Here is a 20,868-nt window from a genome sequence, read left to right as displayed (position 1 = left end):
ACAAAGTGGCGCGAAGCAGCCATCGTCACAAAGAGATCACAAGTTTGTGGGATCTATACTTCTGTTTCAAAGCATGACACCTTTTAAATTAGTGGAAATGAGCTTCAGTGGTGTTCGTCGTTTGCTTATAACCTTGATCTCAACTACACACCAGTGGAGATTAAGTCTAATATCTTTGGAAGCTGCACAGAAACTCATGCTTGCAAACCTCATTGAATTGAGCTAATTGTGTCAAGAGAAGTAGGAGGAAAAGCAATATTATTGACAACACTGTATTACAGGTGAATGGCAAAAAGTTATATGTAAAAAGGCAATTTATTTCGGTATTTTAACTGAAATTTGACTATAACAAAGCCAGTAGTGATTTACAGAAAAAGAAATTACAGTCATTTGCTCGATTTTGTTATTGACAGATACCAGGAATGGCATATGTTAATGTGGAAGACTTAAATCTAGTCATGAAGATTACTAACTCATTGGTAAACATGTCAGATAAGATGTACTTTTTCTGTGAAAAGGAGATGAAGGTCATTACTAGCTTTAAAAAATATAGGTAAAAAAAAAAAAAAAACATCTTCACATGCCTTCTCATATCTACAGGCAACAATTGTCCTTTTTGTATTGGATGTTCCGTCTACAGTACACTTCTAGTACATGTGTAAAACCTTTGGCATCTCCTGTTGCAGACTGGCAGCCAAAGGAACGTGCACATCTATTTTATCGATTACAAAATACACTTCTTGTTGCTTTAACACCAAACCATGCTCCCAACAAGATGCGCTGCAACTCCAAATGCAAGTGTTTTTTTTTAACAATTATTACCAGCAAGCCAAACTCAGTCAAAGTGCTATCATCTAGCCACATAGAGACCAGGATTAAATACTTTGTACCATATGTTAATTCTCAAGACAAAGCTGATCCCACTTAAAAGTGAGGCCACAATATAGATTTTGTATGCCGATTGTCAATCCAATTAATTGCCTTATTACTGCTGTGTTCCAAAACTGTCTGGCTACAAGGTTGAGCCTTATCCCCAGCTAAGTTTGCACCTTGCTCTGTGGAAATCTGAATTCATTTACATATCCTCTGTAACAGAGCAGTCAATCATCCCAGTGCTAAGCAAAGTGCTCCTCAAGGGGTCAAACGTGGTTTACGCTCTGAGGGTTTGCCTCTTCTCGGCAATCCAGGACAAGGAGCAGAAGTGAGACGCATTAGGTTAAACCTATTACGGGTTCCTATTTTTTTTTTTTTTTGCTTCGTCTTTGTGTTAAAATGAATTGGCTCATTTTAACACAAAGGGTTGTTTAAAATGTTAGTATTTATGTTGTCTTAGTTTATACAAAGGACAAAGTTTGTTTGTCTTTTTTTTCCATAAAAAAGTACTCCCATATTCTGTTACTGTGTTCATTTGTCTCTCTTTCCAGGTGGAGAAATTGCAACCATTAAATTTGTGTGCTCAGGTTTTTTTTCCCTTTTCCATAAAATGTAGTACTTTGTGTTTCTGTGCTGGCAGTGTCTCATACCTCTATGGGGGTCAATAACACAGCCATTAATGCCAATAACCATCTAACGTAGTTGTTTGCCTTTTCCATAGAAAATACTGCCTCTATTAGTAATGTGTACTCTGGTTTATTAAATATCATTTCACAGGGAACTGAGTCACACTTACCTCTCCAAGCGGCTCATAAAGTCTGCATCTTGTTGCCGACTGAAAGCATTGTTAGCTCAACAGGTTGGGACACTTCCAAAAATGTTTAGGCATGAGAAAAATTCCAGTCACAAATAATGGGCTTTGTGACCCAAAACTTCTCAATGGGAACTTTGATAATATGGGTGTGTTGTCTCTTGCTTTCACACTCCATCTCTTTCACATTTAAAACTGAGAGATGAGGTAAGAAGAGTTTTGATTGGTGCTCTGTCCATCTGCATACCGCTGTCCCCTCCTCTAATTGACTTCCTGGTGTTTCCTCCCACAGTGATAATCTCCAATCAGCCATCTGCTGTGTCATCTCACCGCACCACTACTCTGCCCTTCCCTCCTCCCCCTCTACATCTCGCCCCTCCCCTCCCCTCCACCCCTGCTGGAAATGCCAATATGTTCCATTTTCTCAAAACAGCCATTTAGCAAAGTTTAAAAAAAACAAACAAAAAACAATTTGCCCTGGCCTGTCCTGCCTTACATAGTTTTTATGTCACAACATTAATGGGGAGGTGTGCTTTGTGGAAAGGCCCTCCTGTGATGGACATAATACACCAGGACAGATGGCGTCCCCTCCCTCCGACCCCACCACTGCACACACAAGCATAAGCATGCACAGACGCACGCCTGAAGCACAGCCTGAGCATTTGGTCCTGATTGTTATTGCCTGTTCCAGTACTAGCCTTATTCTGTCGCTCAGAGCAGCAAGAGCGAGCTACATCTGTGCTGCGTTCACTTGTGATCTGGCTCCGGAAATAGAATTGTATTTTAAAAAGGACATTCTGCTCAACCTTTGAATAAAAAATAAATAATAATAATAAAAAAAGTCTTTTGTGTCTGGCTTTCATTTGTTTGCATTGACATTTTGTGTCATAAGTAGGTGCGCCTTCATGTCATGGTAGGGCAACAAGTGTGAATTCTTGCAAGTCACTGTTCTACAAGACAAGCCAGTCAAGTCTTTTAAGTTCTAAACTTTTAATTTGAAATCTTAAGCATGTAATCGAATTACTTTCAAAAGCTGTACGCCAGAATAAACAGCAGAAACTACATTTTAAAAGTGTTGGAAAACGTGTGCTAATGTTGTTTTGTGCAATATTAGCTAAAACAAAGAACACCATCACGACACCATGAAGAGCAGGATCAAAATGCACAGAGGAAAAAAAAAGTGATAGAAAATGTAAACCATTTCCTCAACAAAAATAACAATAATAATAAAAAAAAACTAATAAAATTGAAGTCCAGGGATATATTCACAAGGACCAAGAAGAGACATGCTGGAGTGTAACAACATGGTTTGACAGAGTCAGACAGAGATATCAGAGATATATAATCTGGAGGATTGATTAAGGAACAATAAACAGGTGGCTGATTAGAAACTGGGTGCAGCTGTGAGGGAAGGCAATGATCTGAAATTGAGGAAGTTCAAGAAATGGCTAAACAGGCAATGTGGAAAACAAGAAACCGTAATGTGAACGGACCATCATAAGAAATTAATTAAAATTAAGATTCAAACCAAAATTGTGATGAGAACACAGAAGCAACTGTGAAGCAAGTAAATGGAAAATAGACACAATCTGATGTTTTGCTTGATGGATCATGAGAGAAAGTAGTTTTTAAAATTGTGTTCATCTTTGCAAATTACCAAGGTAACCCTAATCCTTGTCTGCATTGTTGGCTCCGTGTCTCTTGTCTTTTTCTTGACCAAACTCCACAGGGCTTTTACTCCGTGAAGAGCCAGCAGTGGCCTTTGGTGGTCGTCACTGAAATGAAATGTTTACAGATGTGTACAATGTGTACAATTCTGTGTAGAATGGATTTATTGAATATGTCAGTTTCACTTTTTTCTTTTTCCATCTTCCATGATGTTCCGATTTCTTGTGTTGCACGTGGATTTGAATAATTGTTTTTCATGCCAAAAGTTCTTGCAAGCCCATATTTATTTCTCATCTTAAAGACAAGGCAAAGACAGCACATGTCCATGTCAAGCCATCAACAACTCTAATCTTTATCTAAATGTCTGCAAATATCTTGAAGATATTTACGTTTGTATGCAGAAAAAACATTAATAAAAATGTGTTCATTATTATTACTCTGCGATCAAAAGCTATCTTTTGCAAAGAGTTCATTGTGTATTATACCAATGAAAATAAATCATACCAAGTAAACATCAGCACAAGCTTGAGACATGTTAATTAAATCACAGATATTCATTTAAATTTGGCTCCATGAACATCGAGCGCATCCCAGGCTAATGATGTGTAAATTGTAATTGTTGATGATCCAACTTTGAAACTAATTCTTCACCTCCTTTTATGACTTTTTATTATCAAATGCCCAGAAGGCCTTCCTTTTAAAATCAGTACTCGTCTCTTTATAGTGACCTAATATTGGTTTTATCATGTTGCAGTGCAGACAAAACTGGAGGAAGATTGTGAAATGCAGATTCTTTAACAGTAAAGAAAAAAAAAACTTACACTTTACACTTCAGGATGGCAAGACTTGGAATGCAGGAACGTTTATGGACATGAAAACTGGGATGTTGATGGGAGGAGCGAGTAAAGAACAATGAGAACCAATGACCTTACGCAGCAGAAGCAACAACAACAGAAAAACACAAACATAAATGACACCCAAACCTCAAAAACCAAAGGATCATAACAGATTTAATAAAAATTAAAAAAAAAAAAAAAAAAAAAAAAAAGGTAATGTATTCTGTCTGTAGTGTGGTAACAAAAAAATGACTTACGGGTTCCGTCAATGACGTGTTGGATAAAAATGCTTGCTCAGTGGCATTATGAGGCTGACTGTTGACATCACGGTTCCCTCAAAGGTTAGGACTCTTCTCAGAAGCTCTCTGGGGCACAACTGTCCTCGATAAGTTGCAAAACACGAGCAGTTGTGGATTTGTCTAAAATTTCACTTGTACGCGATAGAGAAATTGATTTGTTTACTCTAATTCTGAACCTCTAAGATGCCAATGACCTGTCACAGAGGCCCATAAGTGACACTTGGGCTTGCTACGAGGTTTGACAATGAACTGTTATTTTAAAAACAAGCCTTGAGCAAGAATCCGTCACAGTGATGGCCTCATTTAGTTAAAAATGTAGGCCTCTGCGACATGTTCTGTGATGATTTACTTTGATACATGTCTGCAAAGGCCTTTTGTGGAACTGCTACTGTTACATTTTGTTTTTTTTGTATTACTTTTCAGTAGAACTGAAATATTTTCCTTAAGAGTCCTGCAAGTTAGGAGTAGCTAAGGCTACGGTATCAAAGTGACAAAAGCTGTAATTAGAGGCTTAATGAGATTATAATGCAATAATGCGGAGTTGCTCAAAACAAAGGGATTAAAGTTTAAATGACACATTTGAAAAGACAAGCAATAAAACACTCTCCAGCCATGTTTTATGGGTTTGAGGCATAGACTACAAACTATGTCATGCATTATTAATAGGTTTAATATTAAACATAATATATGCATGCTTCCTGCATTTCCTCTCTTTAGATTAGATGTGGAGCCACTGATTAAACACTCTGAGTGTCTGGCAGGTCATGTGTTTGTGCCGGGTTTAGGGGAACAAAAATCTGTTTAATCTTTGCATCAAGGAGTCCGACTCACTTGGATAGAAATACAAAACCTTCATACTCCTCATACTGCTAATGGAACCATCTGGAGGGTAACTGTACTCCACCTTTGAAATCTTAGGTTTCATCATGAGTTCTTGATTTAAATGGAGGCTTTCCAACTGTTCAATATTTTCAGCAGAAATCTTTTAGCTCCTCGGGTGCGTGCAGCTCCCACCAGACTGCAAATTACACCTTCTTCTTCTTGCGCTTGCGTGGGCTGTAATTCCCTTTCGACAATGTTGTCGGATGCAACCTCTTTGACTACAGGCTGGTTGGACTGCATTGCAACCTTTGCTTGATTCAGGTTCTAAGATAAATCACTTCTCTAGAAACTCGGTAAAGATTTCACGTTAAGTTTGATGTCCATCTCCGAAAGAAATGTGCACCAAACAAAGTTGAAAATTTTACTGAGAACAGTTTTAAACAGTCACTGATTGCCATAGTTACCCACCATTAACTGGTTGTTTTGACGTTGGTTAACATGTTGTCAGCTTAGCTAGCCTAGGCTACTACAACTGTTCAAAACTGAGTGATAAAATAAGTTATGCTAAGTAAACCAACACAAAGTACTGCGTAATTACAAAGTGGCAGGAGGAGCTAGCATGGCTTACAATTAATTTCTCACACAAAAAAAATGAAAATTGTGGTGTAAGGCAGTGTTTTTCAACCTTTTTTGAGCCAAGGTACACTGTTTTAATTGAAAAAATCTTGAGACACACCACCAACCAAAAATGTAAACAGATACTCTGTAGTCGCCTATATTATATATAGTCATTCTTATCAAAGTGTCTTGAATAGGAATCAAATAAACACAAAAATGTATTTTTATCACATTTTACATTTCTTATTTCAAATTGCACGTTACATGTCCACTTCAAAAATACACCTGAACAGGGCCACAACAATGTGATCTTAAATTTAAAGAAGTTGTAGAAAACTTCAGTGTTTTACAAACTAATCCACAAGCATTCTTATAGCTGGAATACAGAAAATAATTCTTATTCTGAAAGAAGCAATAATATTTGGGAAAGATTTCACTGTTACAATATGAAGATTTGCATGTACAAAATGTCAATATCTGTATATTTACCCATCTAGTGTGAAACCTGTGCATATTTGGATGAAAACAGCTGATTTCCTGGCAGAAATTGAAGAAAGACAATTCTTCAATTGAGGAAGTTGAGGAAGAGCTGTTGAGCTCTTCCTCAACAGCTCTCAGTCTCTCTCTGGTTTTAGTTTTTATAGTAGCCAGGCTTGAGAAGCTCACTTCACACAGACATGTTGTGGGAAATGGACCCATGTTCTTTCCAACTACTGCTGAGCTTCACTGTCTTTTCCATCACCGTCGTCACAGTCTTGCTAGATACGGCGCTCTCACCGCTACCTGTAACATCACTAATTCTCTTGTTTTAATGTAAAATGCTCTGTACCTACTGCCATCTAGTGGTAAGAAAATTACATGATTACGCCGCTAGCCACTAATAACCATGGTTTTGTTCACACCGAGCTTAAGTGCAGCGGCTTTATTTCTCTCCTGTAGTGCCAGACCGACAGTCCTCAACTTAAAAGCTGCATCATATGAGTTTGAAAACATTTCTCCATCGTGCCTGCTGCTAGCATGTGGTTGTTCTAAATGAAAATCAACGCGTTCTTTAATTTATAATTTTGACTTCTAATGATTCACTTCCTGCTAGAGAGCCCCCTGTTGGTTGAAGAAAAATACACAGAAAAACCGCACCGGGGTACATTCCGCATGGTTCAAAATTTAGGAAAAAAGTAGCAGCTTATAGTCCGGAAAATACGGTACCATAGGTGAAATTGAATAATTTCCACGGCACACCTGACGATCACTCACGGCACACTAGTGTGCCGCGGAACAGTGGTTGAAAAACACTGGTGTAAGGTATTCAGCTACCTGTTGATTTTAGAAATCACTTAGTCAGTCAATATAAAGACCCTTTTTTTGTAATTTAATCTCAGACGAAAATCCATGTGTTCTTTGAAGCCTTCAAAGTTTTGTTGGAGAATAAAATTCTAGTATAAAATATTAATGTACTTGTCTTCAGCATATTTTTTGAAAGTCCTCATTTTTTGTTGATGATGCTGGTTTCTTTTCTAAAATGAGGCACAACAAGGACCAGCTGTATTGAAACAGCACATACACCTCTCTACCTGTAAATAATTCCACATTCTCATTTTATCTGACATCAAATATTTAACTGGTTCCCGGAGTAATAAAGTTGGGATTGATTATAGGACGCATCCCTGTGTTTGGATGCCTGAGGCGGGATGAAACCAATAAGGGAAGTAATTAGATGAAAGCAAGTGGGAGAGACTTGAAAGGCTAAAGCTTGAAATTTGTACTTGAGACATTTATTTTGTAAAGGGATTTACTATTTATCACAAGATTTCTTATGTTTGAACGGAACCAGTTAAGTACTGGATGTTGTATTAGACTGGGTCAGACATCAAAACATGCTGTCTATCAGTGGTAAATCATCAAAGTTATATGCGCGGATGCAATAGACTTTCTATCACGTCAATTTCCGGTTCATGTGTGCCATCTAGTGGTCAATTTTAATACACAACCTAGTCCCAAGAAACCTGAAAGGGCACAGACAAATCCCTATACAGCTCTGGAAAAATTGAGACCACTTAAAATGATCAGTTTCTCTGATTTTTTTTCTTTTCTTTTATTCTACGAACTACTGACATGTCTCAGAAATTCCAAGCAAAAATTTAGTATTTATTTTCAGAAAATGAGAAATGGTCAAAATAACGAAAAATAAGCAGTGGTTTCAGACCTCTAATAATGCAAAGAAAACAAGTTCATATTTATCTAGAAACAATACTAACTCAAAGAGTTCAGAAATCAATATTTGGTGGCATAACCATGAGGTCTCTCTCTCTACGTACATAACTCATGGTTCTCCCACTGGGATTTTTTTTTTTTTTTTTTACAAAATGTTGTTCCCACCCTCCATGTTTAGTTATGAAGCTCCTTTTGTTTATTTATTTTTTTTTCAAACAGTACAACAGTCAACATAGGTTTGGTGCTGCTCTCAACGGTGACTCATCCAGGGTAGGATAGATGGATGGACGGTTCAGTGTTTTATAGTCCATTTTGTAAGGCCACCATATTTACAAGCTGTCACAGGAAGGTGTGGAACACACGAGTCTTCAGACTCTTTGTCCGAGGAATGTTCCTGGTCGAGAACTTGATCACCTTGAACATATTTGAACAGCTGCCCAATCTGAAGAACGGGAACCAGTGCACAGCCCGTTTGTTCCCATGGAGATTCCAGAAGGAGGAGGAGCAACGCTGGAAGTCCTCGATGCTGACCATGTACTGGCCGGGCCCCCACTGAGAGACCCGGACTAGCGTCACAGAAGAGGCGAAGCCACAGGTGTGAGGAGACACGCCATGAAACACGCACTCCCCCGGCCTCACGGGCACTCCTCTTTCCCAGATCATACCTGCCTCCTCTGGTACTGCCATGCCGCCGAGGTTACAGAGAGCCATGAGGCAGACCTCCTCCAGAGCCTCCTTATCAGGGAAACGGAGCAAGATGGCAACAAGGCGTGGCACCGCACCTCGGCGAAGCAGCAATTCTTGCTGCTTAGCTTAGAAGGACAAAAAAAATAAAATAAAATAGCAATAATCACAATTCCCATTAATTCAACATAATGGCAAAAGTTTGTTGGTCATGAGGAAACAAAAAACTGCGGATGGATGGATGGATGTGCAGATTCACCTTTTGCTATAAACATTTCTGTTTTTTGGCATTCACTTTTACTGGCTGAATTAGGTTAAATTTGCTATAACTAAAACGTAGCATCTGAATTCATGACAAATTACATTTTGACAGCAGCTTGAAATATTGGTAGAAATGGTCTCTTGCGTTCACAAAACACTGATATAAAACTAAAACCACATAATTGTAGGTTATTTTATTATTTCACTTGACTTACAGCTGTCATAAGACATGCGTGAGATGGCTCTTGCTGCATAAATGAGCAGCTCTTCGTTTGTGCTGGTCAGAACTGACAGCAGGGCTGTAACCAAGCCTGCGTCCCCAAAACCTTTACGAACCACAGCTGAGGACACAAGAAGACTCAGTAAATAAGACTTGTGGTAAAAGCTTCAGCGCTGGAGTAACAAAGTTCAGTAATAAATAATGAAAAGTGTCTATATCTGTGTGAGTAACCTACATTCCTTGGCAAGCTCAGCCACCAGTTTTACAGTCAACAAAGTCAGAGGCCCTCTGCTTCTCAGAGACAGAGCCAGGATTGGCAGGATCCCGCTGATCACAACCTGCTCAGCAGCGCCTTTCTCTGGACGGACACACACACACACACACACACACACACACACACACACACACACACACACACACACACACACACACACACACACACACACACACACACACACACACACAAATGCATTCAGTACCATAACATCCGTGTATATGATTCAACTAATAAACATGGTAGAATAAATTCTGAAAAAGAGAATAAAAAAAATAACAATGTTTTTTTTTTTTAAAACAGAACACAAATTGATCTCTGGTTGCTGTATTCTTCTAGTCTTTAAATGACATTGACTTGAATTACATCTCTAACTGTGAGATCTACAAGGATATGGTCTCTGCATTCTGTTGCCCCCGAGCTGCAAAACATGAATACGGCTTAACTTCACCTACAGACCAGGATCTGACCTGAACTGATCCGCTCGAATGCTGTCAGTCTCTATTAGTGACCAGTGTTGTTTTGGTCTGAGTTTTACTCTTTCCATGGCAGCTAGATCTATTTGCCAGGATATTCTGTTTTGCACTTATAATGAATAATATATTTAAAACTAATTGCATTGGAGGAGTCTGCATTTTGCATTCCCTAAAAAAACAAAAAACAAAAAAACAACAGAAAAACAAACAAATAAAATAAAACACAATACAATTCCACTTACTATCTACTTGTCTGATGTAATCTCTAAAATCTCAACTTACTTTTCTCCCTAATGTTTGCCAGCACTGTGATCAAATGAGGTTTGAGTTCATCTTCAATCAGCTCCACACCTAGAACTCTGATTGCACCCAGTGCATTGTTCAAATTATCTGCAGAGACAGTGTGTAGTACAGAAATTAGGACTCATGCAAATGACCCACAAATAATAACAATAACAAATTAAAAAAAACAAGCTGAGTGGAAGCAATCATTTAAACTATCAAGGTGCTCATTGTGACACACATAGGGCAAAACACCAGAGATGCCTAAAGTGGTTTAGAAGAACACTTTTAAACACTTGCAAAGGCATCCATAACACTTAAAACTTTCCACATTTTGTAGCATTAAATTCAAAAGCTTTAATATGATTACCAGGACAGGGCCATCCATCTAAACTGACAGGCCTGAAAAGAGAGCGTTAACCACCAAACAGCCAAAATGCAGCTAAAAAGCAGAGATCCCCAGCTTAGACTGAGAACTATTAGCCAGTCTGACTTTTACAACATTAGATATATATTTTAAGGTTCAAACAGTAACAATTTGTCTTTTTTTTTATGTTTGAAAAGCACAAAGAATGAATTATCTAGGATTTGTCTTCCTGTTCATTAAATGCATCGAAACAGAAACTATCACATTTTTCATTCTAACTTAACAAAACTCATGTCCTGAGATTAATGAAGCCAGATGTCGGATTTGGATTTGAAGCATTAATGGGAATGTAACCCATCGATAGAAAATAAAGAGCTTGGAGAGCTTAATTTTAAACCAGAATGTAACCATGAGAAGGCCCATGTTTTCACTGCTTTCCTGCCCCACTTTGCTTCTGCTGATCCTAGGAGGCCAAAGTGTTCACAAGAAAAACTCTACCGGCATCAGCTGCATTTAAAATGGTATTTCTCTTTAAGGAAAAGAAAGTTTGGTTATTTTGCTGTGTGAGTGACATTTTTCATGGTTAAAATTGTGACTCCCACATGCAATGATCTGCAATCTGCTGCTTTAGAACAGTAATTTATTCTCCTGTTTGTAGACCACAATGTGTGTGTGATCTGCTCCAGAAATGCAAAGATTGGGCTAAAAGCTCCTCCATCTCAGAGATGCAGACATGAAAATCTGGCGGTACAAACACTTTACATTTCTATCATTGTTGCTGTACCTGAAAACAACTAATATTGGCAAAAACAGAGAAAAACTCCTTCGTAGTTGCTTCTTCTAGTGAGTTCTGTGTGAATTACCCAGGACGACGTGATTTAATAAAACATTAACTTGTCTTAAATCTGAAGATATAATTACATTTGCACAGCTGTGCTCAAAATGTGCAGATGCAATAGAGACACTCCGCTTTCTATTCTATATCAAAACACGAAAACAAAATAATCACAAAAGTGAGGGAAATGACATGTAGTTGTTAAAATGAAGGTATCAATTCTCTTTTATGAACTCAAACATTGACAAAGGAATTGCCTTTCCTGTGAAACAGACAACTAATGGTTTTGAGGTTTGCTCCGCCTTTGTTTTGCATGAAGTTGACCAACTTCTGATGCCTGTGAACCGGTATTCCAGCCCAGGACAATTGGACTACATCCCCGAATTCCTCTGGATTTCTTGTTTTGTTTATCTTGGCATGTCTGATGTTTTCCCATGTGTTTTCCGTTGAGGTCTGGAAATCTTGCTGGATAGGAGCCAAAGTGAACCACACTGGTGTTTAGGGGCGTAATGACAAAATGTCATTGATGACTTAAGTGTAAGACAATGGGACCTCTTCAGGTATTTTTATGTATCCAAACTGATCCATGATCTCTGGTATGCAACACATAGTGCTGAAACCAGTATGAGAAACACCCTGAACTAGAACACTTTGAGTTTAGTGTTTGGGGATAGTTGATTATTTACTGAGACTTTGCCTTGCTATTCTTCCAAACATCAGGGTGATAGTTCTCTGTTTTATTCCACATTTTGTTGATTTCGGTTTCCATTTGCAAAACAAAAACACATTTTAGACAACTATGCAGAACGGATGACCTCACTCATTTAACTCCACACTGCCGTTACTTTAAACACACCCCCATGCTCGCCTAGTAGTCACACATTAAAATGTCCAGCTGTGATCATGTGAGGCACATTATAAAGTCGTATTACATAGTATGTTACAGCCAAATACACAAGTCAGAGCTAACAACAAGACTCAACATGCAGCAAAGTGGACGTAATAAAAACATTGCATTCCAACGTGTGTTCCACTCACCGTTTGGTGTGTAGGGTTGCAGCCGGCTGGATATGTGTTTATTCCTGTGAGCCCGAGCTTGTTTATAGGAAAGTGGCACATTAGGGTGCCCCATGTTTCTCCGTCCTGCCGTCTCTGAAGTCCTGGTGACGAAACTTTCTCACACTGACATATTGTGACTGTTTGTCTGAGTTTCCTTCCACCACTATCCCTTGGAGTAATTGCTTGTTGCTTTGAGGACACTCACAAGAACCTAAGCTTAACTTTTATCTCACAGGTACACTCCATACTGTCTTCCAGTGTTTTCCAGCCCAAATATATATATATATATATATTTTTGTTGTTGTTGTTTGGTGCCTGCCCTGCCTCTTCCCTGCATGCTCCAGCTGGCTCTCTCTGTTCCCTGTCAGGATTAATACAGAGCAAATCCTCACTAAACCTGCGCTCTCATGCAGCCTCTGCGAGTGTGTGCACTGTTAAGGTATTAGCACTTGGCTGACTCTGCCGAGTTTATTCCTACCGCCCCGCAAGCTCACATAATGCCTTTCGGCTTCTAGAACATTTGAGCCAAAAACAACACGGACAGACGGGGATCCGGCATGTTTTTCTACACAGGTGGATTGTTGGGTGGAACATTTCCAGATTAGCAGTCTTTCAACTGCTCGATAAATGCTTTGATGTAATATCTCCTTGACCTCGTTCTCGAATTCGTCATCACAAGACGGTTTCTAAAATGTTCTAATTCATATTTAGTGACTTTTTTTTTCATAAGAAGAACCATTCATTATGAGTTTATGGGGAATATTTTTGCAACACTCAGAATTTTTAAATCTGCAACCTGCAGAGTCAGATTGGTGGATAGAGGGTGAATAGACAGTTGATGGATGATTGGATGACAGGCAAATTGAATGACAGATGAGCAAATGGAAGGATTGCTAGAGGAAATAGTCAGAGGTATAGATGGATCGATCACAATGGGATAGGAAAAAAAAGGTAAAATATTTTTCTGTATTTATCTATACCTGGAAAATAGTAAAAGTCCAAAGGTTGTTCAAGCATAAGCTTAGATAAAAAAAATAATAATAATAATAAAAAAAAGGTAGTTAAGATTAAAAAAAGCATGGTAGCAAATAAAGTTGTTTTTATTCAGAGCTGAAAAATGATACATAGCACCACTGAGAAACTAATAATCTAGACAATAAATAACGATGTAGAGCAAACATATAAATCTTTTTATCTCTGGCAATTTCCAAGCCAGCATACACATTCAGATGAGACGTACTAAAATCATAACATAACAGAAACATTTTACTCACTTAAACTCACCAAAGAGAAAATAACTCACTTACATGTGTGACTGCTCTGAAATTGGCTTACTGGCTTTAAATAATATGCTACTACTATGTAAAAACAGTTAAACCAAGACAACCAATCATACAACTACAGTAGGTTTTTCCAGATCCTACCTTGCATGGTTTGAATCTTTGGATTATTTACAGAACTGTGAAAGAGTGATTTCTTCTTCTTCTGTTCACTCTTTATATACCTGAATAATAAAAAAAAAAGAAATATGTGCTATTACAACCAGCTTTCCCAGAGTTTTGCACAATACCCAGAGGAAGTGACAGGTGAAGAACAAGAGTCACCAACTCTGTTTTAACTAAGACTAAACAAATTAATTTCTATCCCAAACAAAAGTTCAGTGGTTTAACTGGTCAATCAAAAAAGGTGAAAAAAAAAAAGAAATAAAAGCCCTTGATTGGCTCTGACCAGTAATCAGCTGCTCAGATACAATTCCTTCTTTTTTATTAAATGCCAATTTTTTAATCTCTAAATGCATCAACTAACAGCGTGCTAGTAAAAATCAGATAAATGTTAAAGGTCGTTTAACATTTAATAAATGTTAATAAATAGGGATGAGGCAACTTGTTTAGTTTATTTCAAATTAAAAATTTATATTTAGTTATTTCATAATCAGTGTTTAATATGTACAGTTGTTGAATGAAGACAAATTAGGTGAATTTATACTAGTGAAAGTTCTTACCCCCCCCAAAAAAAGAAAAAAAAAACTAAATCAGCAGCTCCAACCTCACAGGAAACCGTAACAGCCTGAACAATGCTTCCCTACAAACATTCATACAATCAAAGTCTAAGAGGAAAATCTCATTAATGGTACACAAAGCCAATCAGTGACTGGATCAGCCACTTATTACCGTCTTTGACGAAGCTGCTACATACCTAGTTACTAATACACAGCTTTCCACTCATGTCTCATGAGATTAACTGATCATGTAACTTTCTACTAACATTTAAGGCTGCTACACAGGTGCATCTGAAGAAGCTCAATGAAAAGTTTGCTTATTTCAGGTGGATTTTAAGTACGCATTTACGTAAATATCACAAACAATAAACTATAAAATGTAGTCTCTGAGAATTAGGTGAACGAAAAATAAAAACGACTTTAAAAACATAAGAAGTTGTGTTAAGGCCTACAAAATCATGGAGAAAAGTATCTCGCCCGACGCTTGCATGGCAGACACAAAACAAAGCCTTTGAATCCTTGTTTTCCAAGGCAGTGTCCTAATTTTCCAACACAAATAATTTTGGTTTTCAGTAATCATCAAAAATAACAGAAATAAATGTTTGAAATGCACCACTGCGTGTAAAGAGTTTTTACATAAGTGTCTATTTTTGATATGATGAAATAAATGAACTTTCCAGCGATTAATGACACACCTGTATATCTACGCTTTTTACTCAACCACTGCAAACTAACTAATCCTACTATGTCAAAATCAATCTACTCTCCAGTGATTTTCAGATATTCTACTAATAAGCAGAATAAAGCCATGGAGAAAGTTGAAAAAAATGGGAGTAATGTCTACAAGCCTCGATATGTCATCTGAAAAGAGTTTAAGTGTCATCAGGGTGTGACTGAGCACTTGGTTTTCTTCATTGGAGGTTAAGTGGCTTAGTCTAGCTGGTGTTTTGTCCTAGATCAGCAGTGTGAATTGGCGATTTCAGCAGGTGTCAAACAGTTCCAGCTGCAGTCATACCGCTGGAGACCGTTTCATAACCCACAGAGACCAGGGTGAGGACGTTACTCTGAACATTATCCGGCTTGCTCTGCTCTGCGTGGGACACGACCGCTTCGGAGATCCCAGACTCCGTCCTCATCTTCTTCCTGTTTCTGGCTCGTCCCTTGCTTTTTAAAAGGATCTTCCCCTGCTCCTTCATCCCCCCACAAATCTTGTGGGATCTCTCGTTGTCGGACGAGCGCAGTTTGCGCTGGCGCCTGCGAATGCGACGGGACGGCAGACCCGAGTCGACGGGGTCCGACGCCGCCACGCCAGACAGGATGCGGATCTGCTGATCGATGACCATGACGACCATGTCTAACGCAACGTCCAACATTCCGAGACCGAGGCCATGAGTGACGTTGTCAAACGCGCCACTGTTTACTGGGTCCTTGAAGCATTTTCTCATGTCCTCGAGATGGTTCCTGTGGGAAAGAGGCGAAGCGTTACACTGACACGACTCTCATAGTCACGCTAATTTTGATTGATCGTAAGCACATCCATACTTTGTTTCAATAATTTTGGACCAGTGTTGAACTGTGTTCATCTCAGGGATGAGTTGTTTGGCCATGTTACTGTAGTCAATGTAATCATGGGAAAAATCTTTCATATCTTCACACAGAGCTCTGGTGTCACCTGAAAACAAAAACAAACAAAAAAGTCATTTTAACATCCAACTTGTCAAATAAACTTTTTCACGTGTCACATTATAACCACAGACTTCAATCTAAATAACTGGAACTTTATGTAGCGAGTGCCAGGCGTGCATTTGCATTCAGCTTTCCTGGATCGACACGGAATAAAACCGTCTTTAGCTACAGAAACAGTTTCTCGTATTTTTGAAGTATGTCTCCACTAGCTTTTCACATCCAGAGACTGGAGTTTTTGCCCCTAAATCTTTGCAAAATTTGCTCAAGCTCACTCAGACCAGACGAAGAGCATCTCTGAACACTTCTTTTATTTATTTATTTTTTTTAGATTTGCTACATATCCTTAGTTTGTATACGCTGCTCTTTATTAAAAGTGCATCCGTCACCTTCAGTGAGTTTGGAGAAGGAGGAGGATACCGCGGTGGTTGTGCTGGGCATGAGGCCAAGGACATTCAGTGACTCCAGAAGTGTTTTCTTGCTGGCTGGGCCTCTGCTGACCCGAGTGTACGCTGCCAGAGACCGCAGGGACATCTTCTCTGGGGCCTGCAGGCGTCTTTTAATTTCATCATACGAGATGAGATATTTTCCTGAGGATGAAGTCAGACAGAATGAGGCAAATCAGCGCAGCGACGTTGGTAATTTGAAAACCAAATTTATGCAAACTGCAATACATAGATCCTGAATAAACTTAGCAAAGAGAAGGCAGACCAAAACTTTCACTGGTGGTCACTTACGAGCTTTGGATCCTTTCATGTTGGGATCCAGGAGAGAAGACACTTCTGCAAAGGGCATCTCGGCATTAGACTCAGAGTTTGTGTTTGCCGACACCTCCTGGTGTTGGGGGATCTCTTCCCCTTGGTGCTGGGCTGTAGCCTGCATCTGTGGCTGAACATGAGGCTGAGTGCTGTGCATTTCCAAATGGTTCTGATCTAACTGAGCCTGACCTTGTGCCTGCTGAGGGAGGACTAATGCATTTTCAGATAAACTTTGCATGCCCATGCCACTTTGAGATATGTTGTTGCCCTGCTCTGGGGACACCTGAAAGATGCTCATAACTGGCTTTACAACTGTGAAAACCATGTTTGCTTGGGGATCCAGACCCACCATCCTGGAAGCGGGGTCCATATTTTCACAAAAATCTTTCTTTTCAAGCAGAAGGAGTAAAATACGAGGGTATAAGTACTAGCTCAGGTTTATCTTGAAGTCCTGGATACATAATCTTACTACCGTTTTAATACTGATAATAGCTAAAGAAAAAAAGGGGGAACAGTTCTTTTTGTTTTTATCAAGAAAACACCTCTTGTTTACAATATATATTTTTATTGACACTTGGAACTACTCCTGTCACCACAGCAGAAGATTTATTCTGAAAGAGAAAATAAAACCTGATTAGAAATTGAGTTTTAAAAAAATCTGTATTAAGGAGTGGACTGAACTGATAGTCATTGTGCAAATCTAAAGTAAATGTTTAGAAAAAAATAATGACCGGATAAAGCACTGAGCATATTACATCTTTCTACCAGCTTTGCACATCGAGAAACGTAACATTTTTGCCATTTGTTCTTTGTACAATAGGTCATACTCAGTCTAGATGAAGGGTCTGTAAACATCCCTTTTCACAGATATGTATTGTTTTATAACGTAGCAGTGTTTTAAACTTCTTCACAACAATAATATTTATAAATGCATTAAACCACATATACAGTGTAGTTTGCTCATCAAAAAACATTGAAACAAGTTTTGATGTGATACATAAGGAAACGTCCATCTCAAAATGGGAAAACCTTACAAATCCACTTAATAACTTATTTAAATTAGTTTGTGACAATTTCTCTTTTTTTTATTAGTACATGTGAAACTACAGAGCTACAGGCGAAGCGTCACGACAAATAAATCGCACTTTCAGTGCCTGCCGAATAGCTCAACTCCTCAATGAACAGACCGAACAAACAAAAACTGGCGAAAACTGTATGTTTTGGGCTTAAGAATGAAATTCTCTACAAATGTTTATAGATTTTTTTTTTTCAACGTGGGTTAAACTTGAAAATAACAAACTAATAAAATCCATAGAATCGTATAATTTCGCGTTTAAAGGTAGCTTAATTGTTTTATATGACTATTTAACGTTTAAGTAAACCATAATTTAATGATTTAGCCATGCTGACTATGCAGCAAAGCTCTAAACTTTTAAGCTAACCACTCTGCAAATGTTAGTAAAACCGCCGCATTCAATGTTCCAAACAGCCATCATGGCTGCCAGCCGCTACTGTTGCTGTTTTAGTATGTTTCGGTCGCTGTCAAACGTCAAAGGAAAATGACCAACATCGGCAGAGAAAACTACGGTCCGTGTTGACTTCCAGATACGCATGCATCCTAATTTAAGTTGTGACTGATGACGATGGCGCTACTCACTGAACTGGCGTCTGTTTTTTCCCCCTAAGAGGCCACTGATCCTAGAACGGTCCGAGTTGAAGTCAGCGACATTTTCTCTTCTTCTCCACTGTTGCTTCAGCGGGTTGCAAATCAGCCATACGTGCACCATCATTCGAGACGGGAATCTAAGCTCTGATTGGTCAACTGACCGATCGATCAAGCTGTAAGCGTTTTTTATTGGACTAGAAAAACGTTGGCAGATGAGACCAGGCGGTAATTCTAAAATGCACTTTTAGACAAAAATTTAATATTTTGGAGTCATTTTGAAAACTAAATCTGCCTTTCTCATTTTTTATAAAACCTATCAGTCTTAAAAAACGGAAATTTGTTATAAGCTAATATTGCTTTCAATTTCATTTCGTGTGTGTATTTCGTTTCTATTGTTACAGGGATACATATTTCCAACAACATACCAAATGAGGCATCAGACGGAAAATTCTTAAGTTAAAATACATCGGTGTGAATGCCTTAAAATTAAACGCTGCTCTTCTAATAATGCGACTCTGCCATCTACTGGACATTTTAGAACATAGCAGTGAGATATACAAATTTACACAATTTCACTCTTATTCTTCTGAAATGTGACCAGGTTCATAGGTCTGCCTATGCTTAACTCAGCTTTGTAATCAGAAGCTTACAAAGCTGTGACATAATCATCTCGTCTTCCCAAATTGTTAAATGGCAAAACTCACATATCCATCATTCCTACAAAATACCAATTAAGCCAACAGGCAGTGGATCAAAAATACACAATTCAGTCAATTTTATTTAGGTACAAATAAAAAAATGTACAAAAAAAAAAAAAAAAAGAACAGAAAGGAACAAATATGAAAACTGTCAATATTGTAAAAGAAAAAGGCATTTGTTAAACAGTTAATTAAAAGCTGAACCAACTAATCTGGAAAACAAAGCATCTTGTGATGCCAGGGTATGCATTTACACAAACATGATATTAAATAAGGAAATATTTGGTTTAAAAAGGCAGAGACCTCAAGTGTGGGGAAAGGATGTAGAATCCACAAAATACACACATTTAGTTTTTCTCCACAAATATCAGTGCTCCAGTCTGACAAGAACAAAAATTAATAAATACATTTTACCAGTACAGCATTAGCTCAGTGCAGTAGAAGGGGGGGTGAATAAGACTGACATGACACTGTCATAAACACCTGTCATGAACATGAATAAGCCTTCATGAATATTTATGACTGTTGTCATAAAGCATCATTCGGTAAATTGTGACACTTTTAATACAAAGTTGACATTATACATGAACCAAGAAATCATTACTGATATCAATTTGTTCTAAAAGTATTACTGATTGCACTTTAAAAATTAGGTATCTTTATGTTATTAAAGGTAAAATTTAAACAGTAATGATTTCTTGGTTAATGTCAAGTTGTCATAACAAAGACATTTTGAATAATGTCAACTTTGTATTAAAAGTGTCATAATTTACCGAATGACGCTTTATGACAACAGTCATAAATATTCATGAAGGCTTATTGATGTTCATGACAGGTGTTATGTCATGTTTATGACAGTGTCATGACAGTCTTATTCAACCCCCTTCAAATAAAGTGTTACCGAGTTTACTCTGCATTGTTTTGATACATGAAGTCAGACTGTATTTACATCATTAAGCTGAGCTTAGAGTGTCTTAGATTAGTGTTTTTTGTTTCAGGTTTTCATAACAAAGACCAAAAAAAAAAAAAAAAAAAAATTATATATATATATATATATATATATATATATATATATATATATATATATAAACAAAAACAGAAACGGTCACAACAAACAACTGACTTGCGTTCACAGTGAGCTTCACATCTTCGCAACTTCACCAAAACACAAGATATTCAGCACAGCAGCGGACTAAAGTGAAGACACCGCACAGGACAGAATGGGCACTGTTAATGTACAAATCTGTGGTGTCTTCAGGTAAGTGGATCTTAGAGTGGCCTCATACATGGTGGACGCAGATGACAGCACCTGTGTTAAGACATCCAGGCTTTGTCTGCTTACTGTTTGTCCTTTTCTGTCATAGTTTCTCCACTAGTCCCTAACTCTTGGCTTTCAGGCGCAGTTGGGGTGGCTTTAAGTGCTTGTGTTGAGCTCAATGTCTGCGAGTGCGCTGGGCCCCGGTGCCTG

General features: G+C 38.2%; 2 protein-coding genes across 2 annotated transcripts; both read right to left on the bottom strand.

Moving 5' to 3' along the window:
• Positions 1 to 8,051: 8,051 nt before the first annotated feature.
• Positions 8,052 to 13,529, bottom strand: LOC106921485 (rap1 GTPase-GDP dissociation stimulator 1). The gene is made up of 5 exons (XM_014993213.2): positions 12,576 to 13,529; positions 10,336 to 10,443; positions 9,539 to 9,661; positions 9,299 to 9,424; positions 8,052 to 8,950 (listed from the first exon to the last, which is right to left on the bottom strand). Exons 1-5 carry the CDS (start codon positions 12,667 to 12,669, stop codon positions 8,478 to 8,480), a joined length of 924 nt encoding a protein of 307 aa, XP_014848699.1. The 5' UTR covers positions 12,670 to 13,529; the 3' UTR covers positions 8,052 to 8,477.
• A 151-nt stretch (positions 13,530 to 13,680) lies between these two features.
• Positions 13,681 to 18,827, bottom strand: LOC106921486 (uncharacterized). The gene is made up of 5 exons (XM_014993214.2): positions 18,694 to 18,827; positions 17,016 to 17,647; positions 16,668 to 16,868; positions 16,138 to 16,267; positions 13,681 to 16,056 (listed from the first exon to the last, which is right to left on the bottom strand). Exons 2-5 carry the CDS (start codon positions 17,404 to 17,406, stop codon positions 15,585 to 15,587), a joined length of 1,194 nt encoding a protein of 397 aa, XP_014848700.1. The 5' UTR covers positions 17,407 to 17,647; positions 18,694 to 18,827; the 3' UTR covers positions 13,681 to 15,584.
• Positions 18,828 to 20,868: the final 2,041 nt, after the last annotated feature.

This window comes from Poecilia mexicana, unplaced genomic scaffold (assembly GCF_051168715.1).
Source record: "Poecilia mexicana isolate PSO_F unplaced genomic scaffold, ASM5116871v1 scaffold_19, whole genome shotgun sequence".
In the NCBI taxonomy this organism is placed as follows: Eukaryota; Metazoa; Chordata; class Actinopteri; order Cyprinodontiformes; family Poeciliidae; genus Poecilia; species Poecilia mexicana.
This window is presented reverse-complemented; position numbering and strand designations above follow the sequence as displayed.